The sequence below is a fragment of the Tetrahymena thermophila genome (genome assembly GCF_000189635.1).
Source record: "Tetrahymena thermophila SB210 genomic scaffold scf_8254645, whole genome shotgun sequence".
Taxonomy (NCBI): domain Eukaryota; phylum Ciliophora; class Oligohymenophorea; order Hymenostomatida; family Tetrahymenidae; genus Tetrahymena; species Tetrahymena thermophila.
The window spans coordinates 564,645-583,279 of record NW_002476413.1 but is presented as its reverse complement, the minus strand read 5'-3'; the positions used below and the strand labels follow the sequence as shown (position 1 = coordinate 583,279).

The 18,635-nt window shown below is 23.5% G+C and overlaps 5 protein-coding genes across 5 annotated transcripts; 2 read left to right on the top strand and 3 right to left on the bottom strand. All coding sequences in view use genetic code 6, as the record gives it.

Annotated features, from left to right (window-relative positions):
* Positions 1 to 380: 380 nt before the first annotated feature.
* On the bottom strand, positions 381 to 8,958 carry TTHERM_00128370 (hypothetical protein; the record flags this gene model as incomplete). The annotated part of the gene is made up of 9 exons (XM_001016318.2): positions 381 to 822; positions 921 to 1,056; positions 1,142 to 1,476; positions 2,174 to 3,068; positions 4,262 to 4,676; positions 4,727 to 5,083; positions 5,137 to 5,613; positions 5,703 to 6,161; positions 6,223 to 8,958. 9 exons carry the CDS (start codon positions 8,956 to 8,958, stop codon positions 381 to 383), a joined length of 6,252 nt encoding a protein of 2,083 aa, XP_001016318.2.
* Positions 8,959 to 10,494: 1,536 nt separating this feature from the next.
* On the top strand, positions 10,495 to 11,133 carry TTHERM_00128380 (sugar efflux transporter for intercellular exchange protein; the record flags this gene model as incomplete). The annotated part of the gene is made up of 1 exon (XM_001016319.1): positions 10,495 to 11,133. The coding sequence occupies one exon, from the start codon at positions 10,495 to 10,497 to the stop codon at positions 11,131 to 11,133; it is 639 nt and encodes a 212-aa protein (XP_001016319.1).
* A 3,009-nt stretch (positions 11,134 to 14,142) lies between these two features.
* TTHERM_000128379 (hypothetical protein) lies at positions 14,143 to 14,445 on the bottom strand (the record flags this gene model as incomplete). Its single annotated transcript, XM_012797696.1, has 1 exon — positions 14,143 to 14,445. One exon carries the CDS (start codon positions 14,443 to 14,445, stop codon positions 14,143 to 14,145), a length of 303 nt encoding a protein of 100 aa, XP_012653150.1.
* Positions 14,446 to 16,327: 1,882 nt separating this feature from the next.
* On the top strand, positions 16,328 to 17,662 carry TTHERM_00128400 (kinase domain protein; the record flags this gene model as incomplete). The annotated part of the gene is made up of 2 exons (XM_001016321.3): positions 16,328 to 16,946; positions 17,229 to 17,662. The coding sequence occupies 2 exons, from the start codon at positions 16,328 to 16,330 to the stop codon at positions 17,660 to 17,662; spliced, it is 1,053 nt and encodes a 350-aa protein (XP_001016321.1).
* Positions 17,663 to 17,956: 294 nt separating this feature from the next.
* On the bottom strand, positions 17,957 to 18,624 carry TTHERM_00128410 (transmembrane protein, putative; the record flags this gene model as incomplete). Its single annotated transcript, XM_001016322.1, has 2 exons — positions 17,957 to 18,277; positions 18,589 to 18,624. 2 exons carry the CDS (start codon positions 18,622 to 18,624, stop codon positions 17,957 to 17,959), a joined length of 357 nt encoding a protein of 118 aa, XP_001016322.1.
* Between the last annotated feature and the right edge of the window lie 11 nt (positions 18,625 to 18,635).

Here is an 18,635-nt window from a genome sequence, read left to right as displayed (position 1 = left end):
GATTACAGTAATAATTTTATTAATATAAGAAAAATAAATATATAAAATTATTAGCTCAGATTATTATTTAATTAAAAATATTATGTTCGTGCTTACATTTCAAACTAATTTTACTCTTTTTCTTATGAAAAACATTATTTACTTTCAAACCACAAATTTACATTTTTACAAAATATTAAAAAAACAAACATGAAATTCTTAATAATAATTAGAACTGTTTTATTTATTTTTTATTCATTTAACAGTGAAAAAATAGAGTTTACTTTTTTAGTTTAGTTGATTTAGAAAATAAAATTATTTACATATAAATTTAGATACAAGTATGAAGAAAAATGTTTTAAATTTTATAAAATCAGTGATTTCATCACTCATTCACTCACTCACTCACAATATAAGAAGTAAAATAAATCAAGTATGCTTTAGAGTACTTTTTTAATGTTGAAAGATTAGACTTGGTCTTGCCCAACACTACTAAATTAGAAGTAAACTCTTTAATCTTATGAGAAACAAATTTTAAGAAGATAAGTAGTATTCGGGTAAGGGTCATTTAGTATGGTAAATGAACCTCCAAATTCTCTCCAAGACTATTTATATTATTCGAAGGCTTCTACAATTTCTATTAAAAGAGGATAAATTGTTTTGAAATCTTCACATGATTGGATTATGTGGGTATTCAAGTAAACTGGTGAACAATAGATCATGGTATCTTTACTTTCAGCCCACATTTGGTTAAATTATTCTTTGTTGATAAAAATAAAATCCATGAATTTGTTTGGAGTGCTTGGTATTAAAGCGCTCACCCTAGATTGTTTAAAACCCGTGCTTTTATAATACATTAAAAAAAAAATAAATTAATAAAGTACGTCAGTTAAATAAAGTTAAGCTTAAAGCATTTAATAATCCATTTTGATAATAATTACCTATAAGAAAACTAAGAAATCAACATTTAGGAATTAGGTCTGTAATTAGGAAGATAGACGTCTTAGTATATTGTTTCGTAAGCTTTTAATTAATTTTGGATGATTTTAGGAGGGTCTGCTAAAACTGTTTCATAGCCTTTTTTAAGATTTAAATTAATTAATTAATCAGTAAAATACAAATTATTAGAGTATTTATTTTTATTTTAAGAAAATAAATCTACCTTTCGCAGATGCTAAAACTATTAAAAGATTATTTATGTTCATTCCTAGTTTATTCGTATAGGTGAGCTAGATTTTCAGAATCTAAGATGGGTAGCGAGGATCTGGTTTACCAGAGCTATTTGTTGTTTTAACAATAGAATATTTAGCAGAAACTTGCAAATCAAATGTTTCAAGGATAACACAATTCTAGTTTACAATTGAATCTTTGAGCACTCTTTTCTCTATATTTACTCTATTGACAAACTATTTAATATTTTTCTCAAACCATTCATTATTTGGGAAGTATTCCTTTCCTAGTTACTTTTATGCGAGTTCGATCAAAGGATCATAATATCTTTTTAATTAAAAAACGATATTAATTAATTGATAATATTTAATGTTGCTTGTTAATAAATTATATTTTTATTATCTAATTTATTTCAAAATATTTTAATCAGAAAAATAATTCATTTGACCTCTTAATTTTATTAATTTTAGAATAATCAACAAATATTTTGCTAACTCCAATAAAAATATATGCGAAAAGAATAATCTAAATTGATATTTTTTTTAAAAGAAAATGATCTAATTGGATTCATATAAATTTAAAATTTAGGTTTATTTTGGCCATCAAAATTTAAACGCAATTTACTATTTTTTTCTTCAATAAGATAATTAGAATTTAGACTAATTTGAATATTTTATTGGTTATTTTTTTATTATTTAATTTGTTTATCAATTTAAAATATTTAATCAATATTTTTTAATTTATTTCCATTTTTATTTTTTAATTTCATGAAAGCATCTTTTAAAAATCTAAAAAATACTTTCTTTCTTTTATATTTTTCCGTTATTTTATCTTATCAAAAGTTTGAAAAGGGTCATACCGTGAAAATAAAATTGTAAAGTCTGGCTGAAATTTTAAGCATAAATAGATTTATTTATTTAATTGAAAAAAGAGTTCTGTTTTAATAAAATTTGTAAGCTTGAAATAAAAAATCAAATAATTAATTTCTTTGTTTCTCGTATAAAAAATGAAAATATTTATTTACCTATCATGTTCTGAAAGCATTTAATTTGTAAATTAAGATTTTTCTATATTTTTTACTCCCATGTTGTAATTAGAAGCAACATAGTTAACTTTATACGAGTTTATAGAGAAGTTTATAGCTTCATTGAAAATTTAAGACGTACCACTGTAAACAGAATCCCTCAGTCTTTGTTATATCCTATTATTTTGGAAAGACCCATAGACATCGTAAGGAGTCTATACTTTTGAAAATTATAATTAAGATACCTTTTAAGCTTCAAAAGCTTTCATGAGCACATAAGGATCTTAATAAATACTTTTTAAATGTTAGTTCTATTCATAAAGTAAAGTATGAGAAGCTGTCCTTTCATATAAGTTTTTAAGCATAGAGTTATTCATTTGATTTTCATCTTAATTAATTTATTATGGGTTAACTTAGTCAGGATTGTATTGATTTTATTCTCTATTATTTGTGCTATAATTCAGTTAATTATTTTTGTCTCCTTAGTAAAAATATTTAGCAGTATTTTCATTTGTTTAATATTATTACTGAGAATAAAATTATTATCTTGGACCTACAGTGGAGCGATAATCATGATGATTTATTTATTAGTCTTAAGAAATAATAGGAGAATACTCCATCATGCCAGGAGAAGATTTAGAAGGGGTCAAAAAATTGACTCCATCTTCCTGATTATTATATCTTCCTCTTACTGATTTATATTCGTTCTCGTCAAATATAGGGTTTTACTTAAAATTCTAAGATTGTTCCTATTCAGTTTTATCTATAAATTCGTTCCTAGGGAATAATTCAGCTTCTCCTTGCTCACTCTAGCTATCATTTTTTATTAGGCTTATTTATGGATTTTCTTAATAATGAGTTTCTTGACCATACTTTCTATCTTCGTTATTTTAGTCTAATTTGTTTATAAAATTGTTTTTAAGCATTTATTTCTATAAAAATATATATTTATTATGCTAAAAATAAAGGAAAGGTAATCAATCATCCCTATGAAATATTTATTCTATTTCATTTATTATACAATCAATAATCAAATTATATTTATAAAATTTTATAATTAAAAAAGCATATCTTGAACCAAATAATATATTTCCAAATTCATTTCTTAATTATTTTCCTATTTTTAAATATCTTTGCTTTGTTAACTTCTATTTATTAGAGTTGTTCTAAAAAATTGGTTTTCGATATATCGAACTTAGATAATAAATAGATTTTTATAATATTTATTTTTATTTTTTTCTCATTCATAATTAGTAATATTGATTTTTTCAAAAAATTTATCAAATATCGTTATCGGTCTATCGATATAATAAAATTAAATATGGAAAAACAAACTCTACTATCAATCTTTATTTACTTATCTTAAATATTTATCCTATTTCATTTATTATATAATAATAACCAAATTAAAATAATAAAATTCAATAATTTAAAAATATATTTTGAGCTAAATAATATATTTCCAAAGACATCGTTAATTTATTTCTTGATTATTTTCCTATTTTTAAATATGATTGCTGTTGCAAAACCTTAGTTCATCCCTATTTACTTGAAGTGTTCTAAAAAATTGGTTTTTCGATGAATCAAACTTATATAATATATTTTTGAAATATTAATTTTCTATATTTATTTTAATTTTTTTCTCATTCTTTTTAATAGTATCAAAATTCTCGAAAAATTGAACCTCAATATTGCGTTTTAAAAATATCATTATCGATTGATATAAAAAAATTAAATTTCTAATAATTTTACTATTTAGCCTTATTAATCTAAATTGAATAATTATTTACTTATCTAAAATAATTATTCTACAATCACTATTTTATTATTCACAACATTTATTTATTTAAAGCTTTTATAAATGAAAATTAAATTAGTCCTTTATTTATCTCTTACTGTTATATCAAACATAATTTAGGAGCATTTTGATTATATTTTTTGTTATAAATTAAGTAGATATTTGATTAAGAGTTAAATTTAATTTTATTTTAAAATAATTTCATTTAATAATAAATTTTCGAAAATATCTAAACTTTTCTTAATATAATTATTTATTTTAAAAATAATTTTATTATATAAAGTTATTACTGAATTGACGATCTTAGCTTAAAGGGGAGAAATATTAGTTGCTCGTGCGACTTATGCTCATAAATTACTTTTGGATATCATTTTAACTAGAAGCTAGCCTTTGAATTTCCTCCTTTTGGTCTATAATATTTTTTTCTATTTATGATAACTTTTCCATGAATTCTATCATTGTGCTTTTATTTTCTGCTGACAGATTACTGGACTACTCGTTGTATTTACTTTCGAAATCGGATTTTAGTTTATTCATTTATATTCTTAAATCTTCAATTATAGCAATTTCATTCTCAGAATATTTCCTTTTTTGATCCTGAGAATCTTAGCGAGATATTTAAGATTTTGGGTAGTATTAAGAATTCATTTGCTATTTTAAATCTTAGATTTCTTTTTTTAGACTCTCGATCAAACTTGAATTTTACTTTTACAAGATTTTAAATTTAAATTTTAAATTAATATAAAAAATGATACTGCTTCTGAAGAGGAACCCATCTACTTTTAGCTGCCTTGGAGTGAGCTTGATTTATTTGAATTTTCTTACAACTTAGATATTTCTGCTTACATTTTTTCCACAGATAAGGCTGCTTTTTTATACTCAATAAGCATAATAAATTGAAGATTCTACTTATATCTGTCCTTTAAGCTCTTTATTTTTTATTAATTTTATTGCATTGCTTTTAACTAGTTTTTAATCCTTTCAAGGTCATCTTCTTTGGCATTAGTATTCTTTTTAAATTCCTCTTCATATAAAATAGTTTAATTCTTAATTTCTGCTAGCTGATTGTGGATTGCTATTTAATCAGATTTAATTTATTCTAATCTTTGTTCCTGTTTAATAATATTTTTAGTTTAATCTTTATATTATTTAACTATATATTTACATAAAGTTTTTCTTGGTTGGCTTGAGACATGTTTTGATCAGGATCTTCTACTTACTCAAACTCCTCATTAATGATTGAAAGCTATCTTTTAATTAAATTTTATTATTCTTTAGATGTAAATTAGCCTTTAGTATTCAGTTAATTTTCAAGCATTGGGAAATCATCTATGTCAAATTTAATTTCCTCAATTGTCTACTCAACTGATTTCTCCAAACTCTCTCTATTTGATACCGTAGTCCCAACTTTTTGTTAAGTTTGTTAAGCTTCATCATCACTGCTTGGTAACACATTTTCACTTTTCACAAAATTCTATATTGTATAATTTTACATATTAACAAACCTGTTGTCATCTTTAGTATGATCAATTTCTACATAACTCTCAGTTAAGGTAGGCTTGAAATTAGTATTTAATTATTAATTAGCAACTTGTTTATCAATTAAATACTCTGACTGTAAAATTTATCTATTATTTCCTATCTAATTAATAATATAAAAGATTTTTCTAATTTATAATTTTAATGTACTAATTTTATTTATTTTTAGCTTTTATTTATTCAAAATTTTACATTGCTTCTCGGCGAAAGTGAATTTTTATGTTGGGGTTTAATCACTTCACTTTCGAGGATATTCTAATTTTTGTGAATGCCAAGAAAATCATTATTTTAATTATTGTCTTGCCCATTCTCGTCAGGATATGGAATTATGTCACTTTCTGCAAGAATTATCTATGGATTGGAGGGATTAGTATGTTCATTATTTTAAGTTTGCAAATTGTTAGATTGATTTTTTTGAGATTTCTACTTGAGTTCCGGACTATCAAGGTAGTCATCTTCGTCATCTTAAGACACAGATGACTTAGAATGTAAGGGATTTCCAATTTGTTCCTCTTAAAAAGCAGCAACTTATTCTTTTTACCCTTTAATGCTTGGAAGAATTAGGTTGACGTTTGGTATGTGATCTCCTTTTCCTTAATAGAGAGGGATGCCTTTCTTTTAAAGTTGATTATCGCCAGCTTGAAGTTCTTCCTAATTAAAAAAAATAAAAATATATTTCTTTAGGATCAAATTATTTGTTAAGAAAAATTACTTCATTTATTGTTCCTAAGTTTAAATTTTATTGTAACCTCTAAATTTATTACGATAAAATGGCCTAACCTTCAGAATGACGCCTTTGATCATTTTTCTGCTTTTAAGCTTCAAAGTCAAATGGTTTTAAAATATTGATTTAGTTTTCCATTTATTTTTTTAAAGCATACTCTTCTATACTTGATCTCCTTTTATTACTTAAATTTGTGCTCTAAGTATGTTATAGAGGTGAAAAAGGTCTTATTCCAGGCATATGATTAATTTTAGAATTGTCATGTTATATTTGGGCATAATTAATTTATTCAGCTAACGCCTACTATTTCGCTTTCAAGACCTATTTATGTATGGCCAATTCTTAGTTACCATCCTGCACTTGTTTGTTTTCTAAATTTTGATTTTTGTTTTCTTAAATATTTTAAAATTGCTACTATTCATGATAATCTTATTGTTAGTCTCTTAAATTCTATTCCATTTGAAGTTTCCTTTTATTTTGTTTAACTAAGTCTATTTCGGAAGGCAAGAGATCATCGAAATCATCAGATCTTCTACTATCGTTAGCTATTTGTTGATCTTTTTCATTTGTTTTTTAGTCGTAATCAAAACCATATTTTTGAGCTTCTATTTTTGAATCTTCTCCACCAGTTGCTTCAGAAATTTCTCCAAAATCATCTAATCCAAAGGCATCTTTGTTGTTATTATTTTTTTTACTTGTAGACATATTGTGAGATTTATCAATACTACTATTCTTAGTTACCGAGTTTAGATTGGGTTCATTCTAATTTCCAAAAATCTATTGCTGAACTTTTTACTGCATCCAAAATTAAACTTTGTTATCTTCTTCTTAGTGATTTTTCTAAGAATTTGCTGTGTTAAAATTGAAATTTTCATCAAGCAAATTTTGCTTATTTTGAGTTTAATTGTTTCCAGACCAGTTGTTGTTTGCAAAATCATTATTTTATCCAAAATTATTGCTATTATTAAATTAATTGTTATGAACATCTTAGAAATTGGAATTGCTGTGTTAAGAATGTTTTTTTGAGAGCTAAGCTGCTTCATCTCTATTGTTATTATTATTTTATGTAAAATCAAAGTTTGTGTCAAAAAAATTTGCGTTGTTATTTTTATTGGCTTAAAAATTCCAATCTTATTATTAGTTTTTCTTGTTGCTCTACTCACTTCCAACACTTGAAATCATAGGATTATTTATTCCTGACCCAAAAAAATTACTTCCAAGATCAAATTATTATTTCTATTTTTACTGCTATTCTTGCTAATGCTGACTACTTCCACTGGATTTGTGGGATAATTGTTTGGAATTATTTCCAGATTGAATTTAGATGTTAGGTTATGAAGTTTGCAACTTGTTGTTGTTAAAATTATCATCAAAATCAACATTCTAATACTATTATTTATATTGTTGCTCTTAGCTAATTTTTAGTTAATGCTAATTAAATTCACTTCCTCCTAATTCTAACTTCTAGCTAATCGTCAAAGGTTTCTCATCTTTTTCTTAAATTTAAGAATTATCCAAAGAAGCTTTATTTTAAGATTTATCTTTATGAAGACTTCCATGATTTAAATTATTATTATTGTAACTGTTGTAGCTATTAAATGCATCAGGGTTGTTGTATTAAAACTAGGATTCAGCAATATTTTGACCTTATACTTGATTAATTTATTGATTATTGTCATTACCAAAATAAAAATCATTATAATTCTAAGCACCTGCATTATTTCCTCCTTGTTAACTTTGTTAGGCCTAAGCATTCATATTAAACTCTCCAAAATCAAATTAATTCAAGTTGTATTGCTATTACTGTTGCTATTGATTTTAATTATTCTACCCTTTATTTTAAGAAGAAGTTTAAGAGTTTGCCATAGGGTTTATGTCTCCAAAACCTCCAAATCCAAAATCAAATCCATCAAAGTTATTTTAATTTTATTAATTGCTTATTGAACCACTCTTTTTCATTTAATTATTGTTTGTAAACGAATTATTAGCTTGATTACTCTAAAAATTCATATCAAATCCTACAAATTAAGCTTGATTATTGTTATTGTTGTTGTTGCTATTGAACTAATTGTGATACTCATAACTATTTTGTTTTTATATTCCAAGACTGTCTTTACGTTGAAATGCATTGCTACTCTAAGAAATTTAATTATTAATAGGCTATTTATTACCTTAATTTTAGCTATTATATAGATTATTTCCTTTTTAACTTGACTAACTATTATGCATACTATTGTTTCTTGAAATATTCTAGCTGTTACTTTACGAATTCATATTAGAGTTTTACTTTTTGGGAGGTAGCGGTGGATGCTATGACTGATAAGCATTTTATTCATTTAAACTGTTTTTTTATTAGCTATTATTCATGCTTTTTTCCATAAAATCAAAATCAAAGTCTTAAAATTCATTTTTCAAGGCTTGTGGCTGAACCTAATTTTAATTTTATTATTACTGTTAGAGCTAATTGTTATTTTATTAATTGTTGTTATTGCCGCTATTACCCCAAAAAAGATCATCATCTCCTAATAAATCTATTTGCTAGGTGTTTTAATTCTGATTTTAATTTTAACCGAGAGCTGCTGGTTAATTATGATTAAAGTCCATATCAAAAAAATTATCTTTCATATCTTAAAAATTGAATTAATTATTATTAAAATTCGCATCAATACCACTTTGGTGAGATTAAGAGCTTTATTTTTGAATTTCTTAGTTATTTGTCTACATAATATAAAATCCTACAGCTACTTCTGTAAATCAGACTTAAATAAATACTCCTTGTTCTGCTTAAATCCTATTTAAAAAGTGTTTGATGTTACTCTTATTATGTATTTATTTATTGACCTTATAAAAATAACTTTACTATCTTTTTTTACTTAAGATCGATAAATAACTAATTCAAGTTTTTAATTTATTTCGAAGTATTAAAATTCAATAAATAACAATTAATTGACAAATAGATATAAATTTTTTGATAGTAAATCGATGCAAAATGAATGAATACATTTTTGTTAAAAACAAGCTAATTTCTTCAAAATTTTTAACAAACAAATAAATCTAACATTTTTAAAAAAATGGTTGTGTCATATATAAGCTCTTTCTCAAAATATTTTTATTTTTTTTATTTATTTTGAGAAAATAATTATTTTAAATCATATTAAATACAAACTTAGATAGCTGATTGTTAACAGTTGAGAAAATATCTAGAAAAGATATAACAATTTAGATAAAATTATTAAAGAGCTGGACGTTTTATAAAAATCAATACTGAAAAGGTTAAAATTTTATTCAAAAAATAAATTTGAAATAATTTAATTAATTGGATAAAAACCAAATTTAAAAAAATATTTATTTTAAATCAAACAAAAATAAACTTAGGTTGATGATTGTTAAGAGTTGAGAAAATATTTAAGAAACATATAACAATTTAGATAATTATCAAAAGAAATGGACATTTTATAGAAGCTAATCATTAAAAAGTTAACATTTTATTGAAAACATAAATTTAAAATAACTTATTAAATTAAAGTTTTAAAATTCTTTTAAAACAAACTATTTTTATTTAATAATATTTATATCAAACTAAAATCATAATTAAAATGCTGATTGTTAAGAGTTGAGAAAATATTTAGAAAAAATATAATGATTAGTTAGAGAGCTTACGTTTTATTGAAATCAATACTTAAAAGGAAGGTAAGCATTTAAATAAAAACATAAATTTGAAATAGCTTAAATAATTATGCCAAAACAAATTTTTAAAAACTTAAAAATATTTTTAAAAGAAAGAAAATTATTTAGGCTAATTTGATTACAAAATATACTATTAAGCTTTGTAATTTTATATGAAATTAGAAATAATGAGAAATAAAATATCTTATTTGTATTTAAATGCTTGATTGACTTAAATTTATTCAATAAATATAATTTGAAAATAAAAATATTTTTAAAATATGATTAAAATAAAATTGAAAATAAAAAATAGTTTTTAGAGTTTTGTAAAAATAAAATTTATTTAAAAGATATTATTTATTTCAATTAATTGATGGATGGATGGATATATAGAAAAAATACAATTAGTTTATTAATTTAAATGAAAATTTAATATTAAAATCAACTTAAGGTGATTTAGTAAAAGCTCAAAAATAAATAAATAAATAATACAAGTTGGCTTGGCTGAAAAGTTAGAAACTTTAGTAAAAGAAAATAGATAGGGAATAAAATTAAATAATTGGAAGTAAAATATAATTCAATTAAACAGGTAAAATGGAAACGGTGCTGAATTCAGAGTAAGAAAGCATAGCTTGGGAATTGATGTATCATATTCATGCATCATTATAGATATTGGAAACAGCTTATGGGTTTTATAAATTAATAAAATATAACGACAGCAGATTGCTTAACGGCTTACAATTGTTGTTTAAAGGACTTTACTTTAGCGTTTGGATGATTTATGGAATTATGGGTAAGAATTACACATATACTCTTCCTATTTATGTAGGCATAGCTCTTTTCCAGCTTTTATTATATTTAATTCTAATTAAATAATGGGATTATATCGTCTACTAATTTACAGTAATAATTAATACTTCTTGGTACATGCGTCAAACTACTTTGGATGATCTCACTTTAGGTTGTAATATAGTATCTTTCCTATTGATGCTTATACCTGCATTCCACTTATATTAAGCCGTAAGAACAAAAGACTATAGATATTTAAGCAGATATGTCTATTTCATAGGAATAATTGAATCAACAGTCTATTTACTATATACTTATCATAGAGCTTAGTATATAATATCGTGTGCTGCAATTATTAAAATACTTATAATGATAGCCATGGATACTATTCATAGAAATTAGCTTTTAAAACTAAAAGAGCACGAAGAAAAAAAGACTAATTGATTGGATTAATAGACAGATTAAATAATTCTAATATTTCTTTCTCATTTAAATTTTAATGTAGATCACATATTCAATTTGTAATCAATCGTACTGTAATTAATGTAAGACAAAATTTTCAACACTTTTAATAAAAATATTAAGATATTTTTATTCTTTTATTGTATTAAGTTTAGTAAAGTTCAATAAAATAATTAATTCTAATTGATCAAAAATTTTTAATGATTTAAAGAAATTAGTTTTATAATATTGATATAGAATAAATCATTTTAATATTTGTGAAATTTTATTAAAAATTATTTTACTTACTTAGACATAATTTTTATTTAAGAAAAAGCTTTAATCAACTGAATACAGATTTTTTCATATCAAATTTTTAAAACTTATGATTAACTAATTAATTATTTCGAATAAAAGAGTAAATCTGGCATCATAAAAATAAATCAATCATGAAATCTTTTCATATAAAAAAAATTTATTTTGTGTCAGTCAATCAGTCAAAAATGGTGCATGCATATATTTAAATCACACATAAATAAATACCCTAAGATTAAATTTAATTTTTTCAAAAAAATCATACTATTTTACTATCATTTATAATCTTCAACTATTACTCAATAAAAATAATTCATCCTATTTTATCAATTAAAATTAATGAATCGAAAAAGAAATATTTTTTTTGAATTTTAAAAGCTCAATAAAATAATTAATTCTATTGAATCAATAAAAAAATTGGAATGAAATAAAGAAATTATATTATATTATAGATATAAATCATTTTAATATTTTTTAAAATGCTATTTATCATTAATAAATATTTCCACTAAAACATCATTTTTATTTGAAAAAACTCTTTTTTAACTTAATCCAATTTTTATTTTTCAAAAAATTTATTTTGTGTTATTCAAAAAAAATGATACATGCATATACTTAAATCATAAATATCCTAACATTAAATTTAATTCTTTAAAAATATCATACTATTCTTATTTCATTTATAATCTTCAATTATTACTCAATAAAAGAATTCATTCTATTTTATCAATAAAAAATACAGAATCGAAAAAAAGAAATAATTAATTTATTTCACACCAAAAAATAATTTCCATTTGAGAAACTTTAAATTTTCTTCTGTACTTTCAAAAATAAAAAATTATTTTTAAAATCAAATACTAATTTGTTTGAGAACTTTTAATTAGTTATGCATAAAATCTATTTGGCATAATAAAAAAATAATTTTTATTTTGAATTCATAAAAGTTTATTTTGTAGATTATTACAGTATAATTCAAATATTTGTAGAGTTTAAATTAAAAATAAAAAGAATATAACCATTACTAAAAAGCAATAGTAAGAATGTAACCTGTTAAGGTTAGAAGCAAATACCAATAACAAAAAAATATTTCTGTAATTCTTAGTATTTTTAATTTTTTTTACTATTTTTTTAGCTGCTTAATATTTGAAAATAGATAATTCCCTTAATAATTTTAATAATATGAATGAAAAAAATAATTTTTTTGAGAGAATATTAATTCTGAGAATAATATATAAATCTATTTTTAACCTTTATTGTATTTATTTGGAGATATATTTTTCTTAAGAAAGGAAGCTTTCAAAAACATGTGTAATGTTTTTTTGTTTGTTTGTTTGTCTATTTGAAATTAGATAGTATCTTTAAATGAGAATAAATAAAAAATATTACTTTCATTCATAGAATAGCAAATAATTCAAACACCGCTCATCAAGTGTATAATAGAAACTTCAAATTTCTTACATTAAAATAAATCTCAAAATTATAAAGTAAATTATGATGAATGAAAAGGCTAAATCAAAAAATTAAATTGTAAGGATATTTACAATTTATATTTTCATCTTATGAATACAAATACTGTATAACCTCATTAATTCATGATCTTAACAAGCAAGTATTAGGGTCTAAATTTAATAATAAATTGGTAAATAGTTTTAAAATTTTGAGATTAATAGTACTAAATTAGTAAAGAGTTGAGGTAAATCTAAATTTTGATTAATGAGGTTTTTTCTTTTTAGAATTTTAGGATCAAAGATTTTCGGATAACTAATAAAAATGATCCTTTTTAGTTGAATTTGAAAAAAGGTTTCTTATTAAAAAAATTACACTATTTTTATTCAGATATAACTTGATAATTATCAGATGATAGAAGAAAAAATAGTTAGTTATAAGACAATGTTTGATTCTTTTACGATTAATTGAGACTCTTTTTCTTTTTTGATATTGTGTGGTGATTGTTCAAGCCAAAAAACAAAAAAGAAAATTTGTAAAAAAATAGTTTCGCAAGGGCAAAATTTTATCAATCTCGATAAAAAAAATAAGTTAAAAATCTTTTCTTGATTGTAATTTTTTAGCTATTTTAATCTATGTTCAACCTAAATAATTAACATAAAAAATCATATGCCGATTGTTTCATATTTATTATTTGTGAAGTCTGTTTAAAAATTAAGCTAAAAATTCTACTTATAATTAAAATTTACAATTCGACATAATTAATTCTTATATCTTCAATCTTTAATGCTTTTGCTACAATTATATTTTAGTACATTCTCATTTAGGAAATTTAATAAAGACTTTATACCTTGAGGTAAACATCTTGACTATTTTCTTCTTGCTAAGATGTAATAACATTTTATTTTTTGTGGTGTTTTTTGATGTTTGTTCTATTAAGGAAAACTGAGAAATTAATTTTTTCTTGCTTTGCTGCTATAAGAAATAATTGATTGTATGAATATTTTAAAAAGTTTATTATTTTATTTACTAATTGTTTTGATTTAATTAATAGTCTTAATGTAAAAGTAAGTAAGTGCTTGTATATTCTTTATAATATTAACTTAATTGACAAATTTTTGTTGTTATATATTTTTCTGTTTAAAAGTATACTTTAAACTTAAACAATTACTTATATAAAGATGGAAAAGATCTTTTCTAGTAGATAAAATGAAAGAGAAATGCTCAAATTTTATGGGAATAATATTGATATCAGAGAGTAACCATACTTCTTAAGTTATCAAGGCTTCGGAACAGATAGTCATAATTCATCTACTCTAAATTTAAAGTAGGAAGAATAACAAGGATAATCTCATATTCTTAATCCTAAATAGGACTTATATTAATAAATAACAAATATTAAGATAGAACCACAGTTTGCTAATCAAAGTTCACATCTCGAATAGCCTTCAAATAGTGCTTCCATTCACAGCTCAGTAAAATTTGAAGAAACTCGAGCATTAATTTCGGATTAGTAGAATAATTATGAAAGCCCTTATAATAATATAATGTCATCAAATAATAGTAATAAGTTCGAATCTGAGATAGAAGTTTAGGTAAGTGACTCTGAGAAGTAAAGTTAAACTCCTTCAAAAAATCATCACATTAAAAAAGCTTCGAAAAAGAAATCTGGTAGACCTCTCAAGAGAAATTTTGCCATTGCAGAGAAGTAGAAACTGATGAAGGAATATGAGGTAGAAAATGATTATGGGAGTGCCTTTTCAAGTGAAAATTTCTAGCTTTTGGTAACAGCCTTCATCGTTTTCGGCCAAGATAACAGCAATGCCAATCAATATATTGTTAAAAAAAGCTCAGACGGAGAAAAATATTTGGATTTATCTCAGAAAATTGAGTAGCATCAAGCTTTGGAGAGTAAAAGAATGTGGTTGAATTTCTATAAAATCTCCAAAATATTGAATGCAAATTCTAAGATATTAGTGAGAAAACTATGGGAAACGTTTGAAAAATTTCTGAGACATCTTGAATCATAGTTGCGTGATGAGTTGAGTTAATAAAATGGAGAAATTTACTTTTAATTTGATTAGTATCTTTAAGATAAGCTTTCAAATATAGAGAGTCTGCAAACTCTCTTTAATTCTTATGAAGACTTATCACTAATTCTAAAAGATCCTTCGTATTTCTTTTTTACTCAGTAATGCTTTGATCCTATGAATTATTAAAAAGAAAAAGAGTAAAATAATGAGGAAAAGTAAATAGAGTATTAAGACATTGAAAAAGCACTCCTTATCAAAAATAACATTGCTAAAAATGACTTCATTTACATCCTCTTCTCCTGCGCTGTCTGCGATTATTCAAATATAATCAGTCCTTACTACAAAATTATATGCAACTTGCTATGATCTGATCTATAATATTATCAATCAATATATTAAAAGATGATGGGCATTGTCTGGACAAAATTACTACCTATTTTGAAATTCTGCTGCTACCAAATGCACTAGTATGACATATAGGTAATTTTGTCATTTAATAATTAATTGTACTATTTCAAATCTAACTTAAATTTGCTTAAAATGCTTTGCGATGTACATCATTCCTAACTATTTAAATGCTACTAAATTATAATAATACACAAAAAAGATTATTTCAATCAATTAACCAATTAACCTAAAAATTCGAATCCTTTTCACAAAAAGTCCATGGGCGCAAGTACAAAACTAGCACCATGGCTTCTTAAATATTACTCTGTATACACACTTTCTCCTATATATATATCACTTGTAATTTGCTTAATTAAGCTTTGCACAATTTACATCTTGCACTCTTAACCCTATATTTTAATATGTGTTTTTGCAAAAAGATATTGATTGAGTGAGATGTTTATTATGAAATTACTGTTTTTTGTAAAATTTAGACAAATTTTTATGTTAATTCTAACAAATGTTTTTTATTTTTGGAAAATAAAATAAAATAAATTTTCATCGTTTTAATTAGTGAAAAAATGAAGGAAATATTAAAGATAAAATCATAAGTTAAAAGCACTTATGAGACTTATTGGAATTAATTAAAAAATTTTATATTTTTCTTATTTTTTTATGATTTATATTAAAAATAAATAATTACCTATTAAAATAATATTTTATTCTCATTAAAAAAGGAGGGAGAACTTGATGCTTAAATTAAAAATAAATCAACTAATTAAATCTTATAAAGTACTTGATTATTTTTATTAAATTTGTTGTTAGTTTTATTGCACACATTTAAATAAATAAACAAATAGAGTTTGTTTGGTCAATTATTTGAAATTATCTTCTAATTAAATTTTGCTTTATATTTATTCTAAGTTTCTTTTAGTGGCTTGCTTGCTTTTTGTTTGTGTTGGATTCAAAAAAAATTAAGAAAACACAAGTAAATTAAATAAATTCTAAGACTTTAAATGAATAGTAGATTAAAATTCAAAATAAATGAATTAAAATTTGATTTAAAAGCTAAACCAAGCTTTGAGGATGCCATGAGTTAATATTATTAAAGTCCTGACAATCCAGAAGTTATCCTGGAAAGGATTTTTATTGAGAGTGAAGAAGAATTGTTTTATTTGTTTAACGAATATAATGCAGTTGTAAATGGCTAATTGTTCAAAATGAAAAATATTATCAAATATTACGACTATCACTTTGATGATGTGAAGAAGGAGCTTCTGGTTTTGAGAGAATACTCTAGAAAAACTTTAGATTTTGCCTTGCAGTCTCGCAGAGCCCGTAAAAATGATTTCAAAAAACAAGAATTACTAGATTTTACTGCCTAAATTCTGAAAGTTCTTACTCACTTAGAGGAGAATGGAGTTATCTTGCTCAACCTCAAGCCTACAAACATATTCACTAACGAGGAAATCACCTATAAAGTAGGAGGTTTAGCTAGGAGTGATAACAATATATGGCTGAATTCAGAATACCTCTCTCCCGAGCTTAAAGAAGATTTTGAAAAAAATCCAAGTAAATTGCCTCATCATCTGAATAAAAACTACTCCAAAAAGAAGGCAGCTGTTTATACGCTAGGTAAAAATTAATTTTTTTGAATGCTTTTGTTAAATATGCTTGATTAAAACTTAATAAAAGTCCGGTTTTTTAATAATTTGCGTGTTTGCAAATATTGTAAAACTAATTAAATTAAAATTTAAAAAAATGGGATTTAAAAGCATTCTTTTTTGCAGATTAGATGGATGGATGGATATTGATTGAATGCTCCATCTAACTCATCTGAAAAATAGAAGAAAATTGATATTAATTTAGAACTCATATTTTGTAATTTAAATAACTAAATGATAATGATATACATAGGAATGATATTATTGGAGGCAGCTACATTAGAAGATATTAGTAATGTGAACAGCATCGGAAGCAGCTTGCTCTAGAGTAAAAAATTGAAGTAATTACTTGATCTTGTTGAGGAAAAATACTAAGGCTATAGGCTATTTCTGGAGAGATTTTTCTTGCCATACTCTCAACGACCAGATATTGTAGAATGTTGGTGCATGTCATCAGATTTATAAATCATTGATGGGATTATCATGATTGGAGATACTTGGAATTTTGATAAGCTACCGTAGTCAGAGAACGAAATCCCATCTTCCGAATAAGAAGAGTAAAAGCAAAACTCTGGGTCAAAGAGTACTTCGATGGTTCTAGATAAAGACAAGGGACCTGAGTTCACCACAGTTAAGAAGAGATGCGGTGGTGGATTTTACTATAAAAAAATTGTTAAAAAAGATTGATTTAATAAATATGACAATTTGTAAATATATAATAAAAAAACTACTCTTTCCTCACTTTTGATAACCTAAATTTCATCATTTTTTTATTAACAATGAATTTTATTTTTGAGTAAAACTTACTTATTTAAATTGGATTGAAGTGCTATTCGTTTTTCCTCCTTTTCTTTTCATTCTGAGCTCTTGGATTTTAGTTTTTAAAAATTTATTATTTATTCTAATTAAAAATCAGATAAATTAAAAAGAAAATAAATGACACTAAAAATTAGAAGTTAAATATGAGAAAAACAAAAAGTCTCATTCGAGTTTTTGTTAATTTGGAATCTAAAATAATCTCACTCCTATCTATTAGCACTGTAATAAAACCTTTTTTTGAGGGAAAAAAGTAAGAAGGGGCTTGATTAGTAATTATTTATATAGGAAAGGATTTTATAATTATTAAAAAATAACACCCTCCTACAACTACAAATTCTTGGAGAAAGTTGTTAATGAGAAATAAATAATAATAAATAAAACAATTATGGTGGTCATATTACTCCCTTTATTCATAGTTCTTGGGATGGATGGACTTAGAAATCTGGCAATAAATAATTTACCTCTGAAGAACTGATCCTCATTCTAAAAAACTAACAAAACAAAATGGTTAATTGCTTAAATAAATTTAATATGAAAAAATAGTTAAAAAATTAATATTTTTATAATAAAAAGTATTCTGAAAAATAATATTTAATGCTTATCCTTTATAGTTTTGTGAGCAACTTAATTGAAAATATTTAATTTCCATTAATAATTAATTTTTAAATATTTGAAAAATAAATTCTTCTTAATTTTATTGCCTTTATCACAAAAAAATTGATAGCCACTATACCAATAGAAAAGACAAATTTTTTTTAATAACAAAGGTAGATTAAAATAAAATTTAAGCTTACCATAAAGATAGTGTTGATTCTGTCTGCTAGCCACATTTATAATTTAT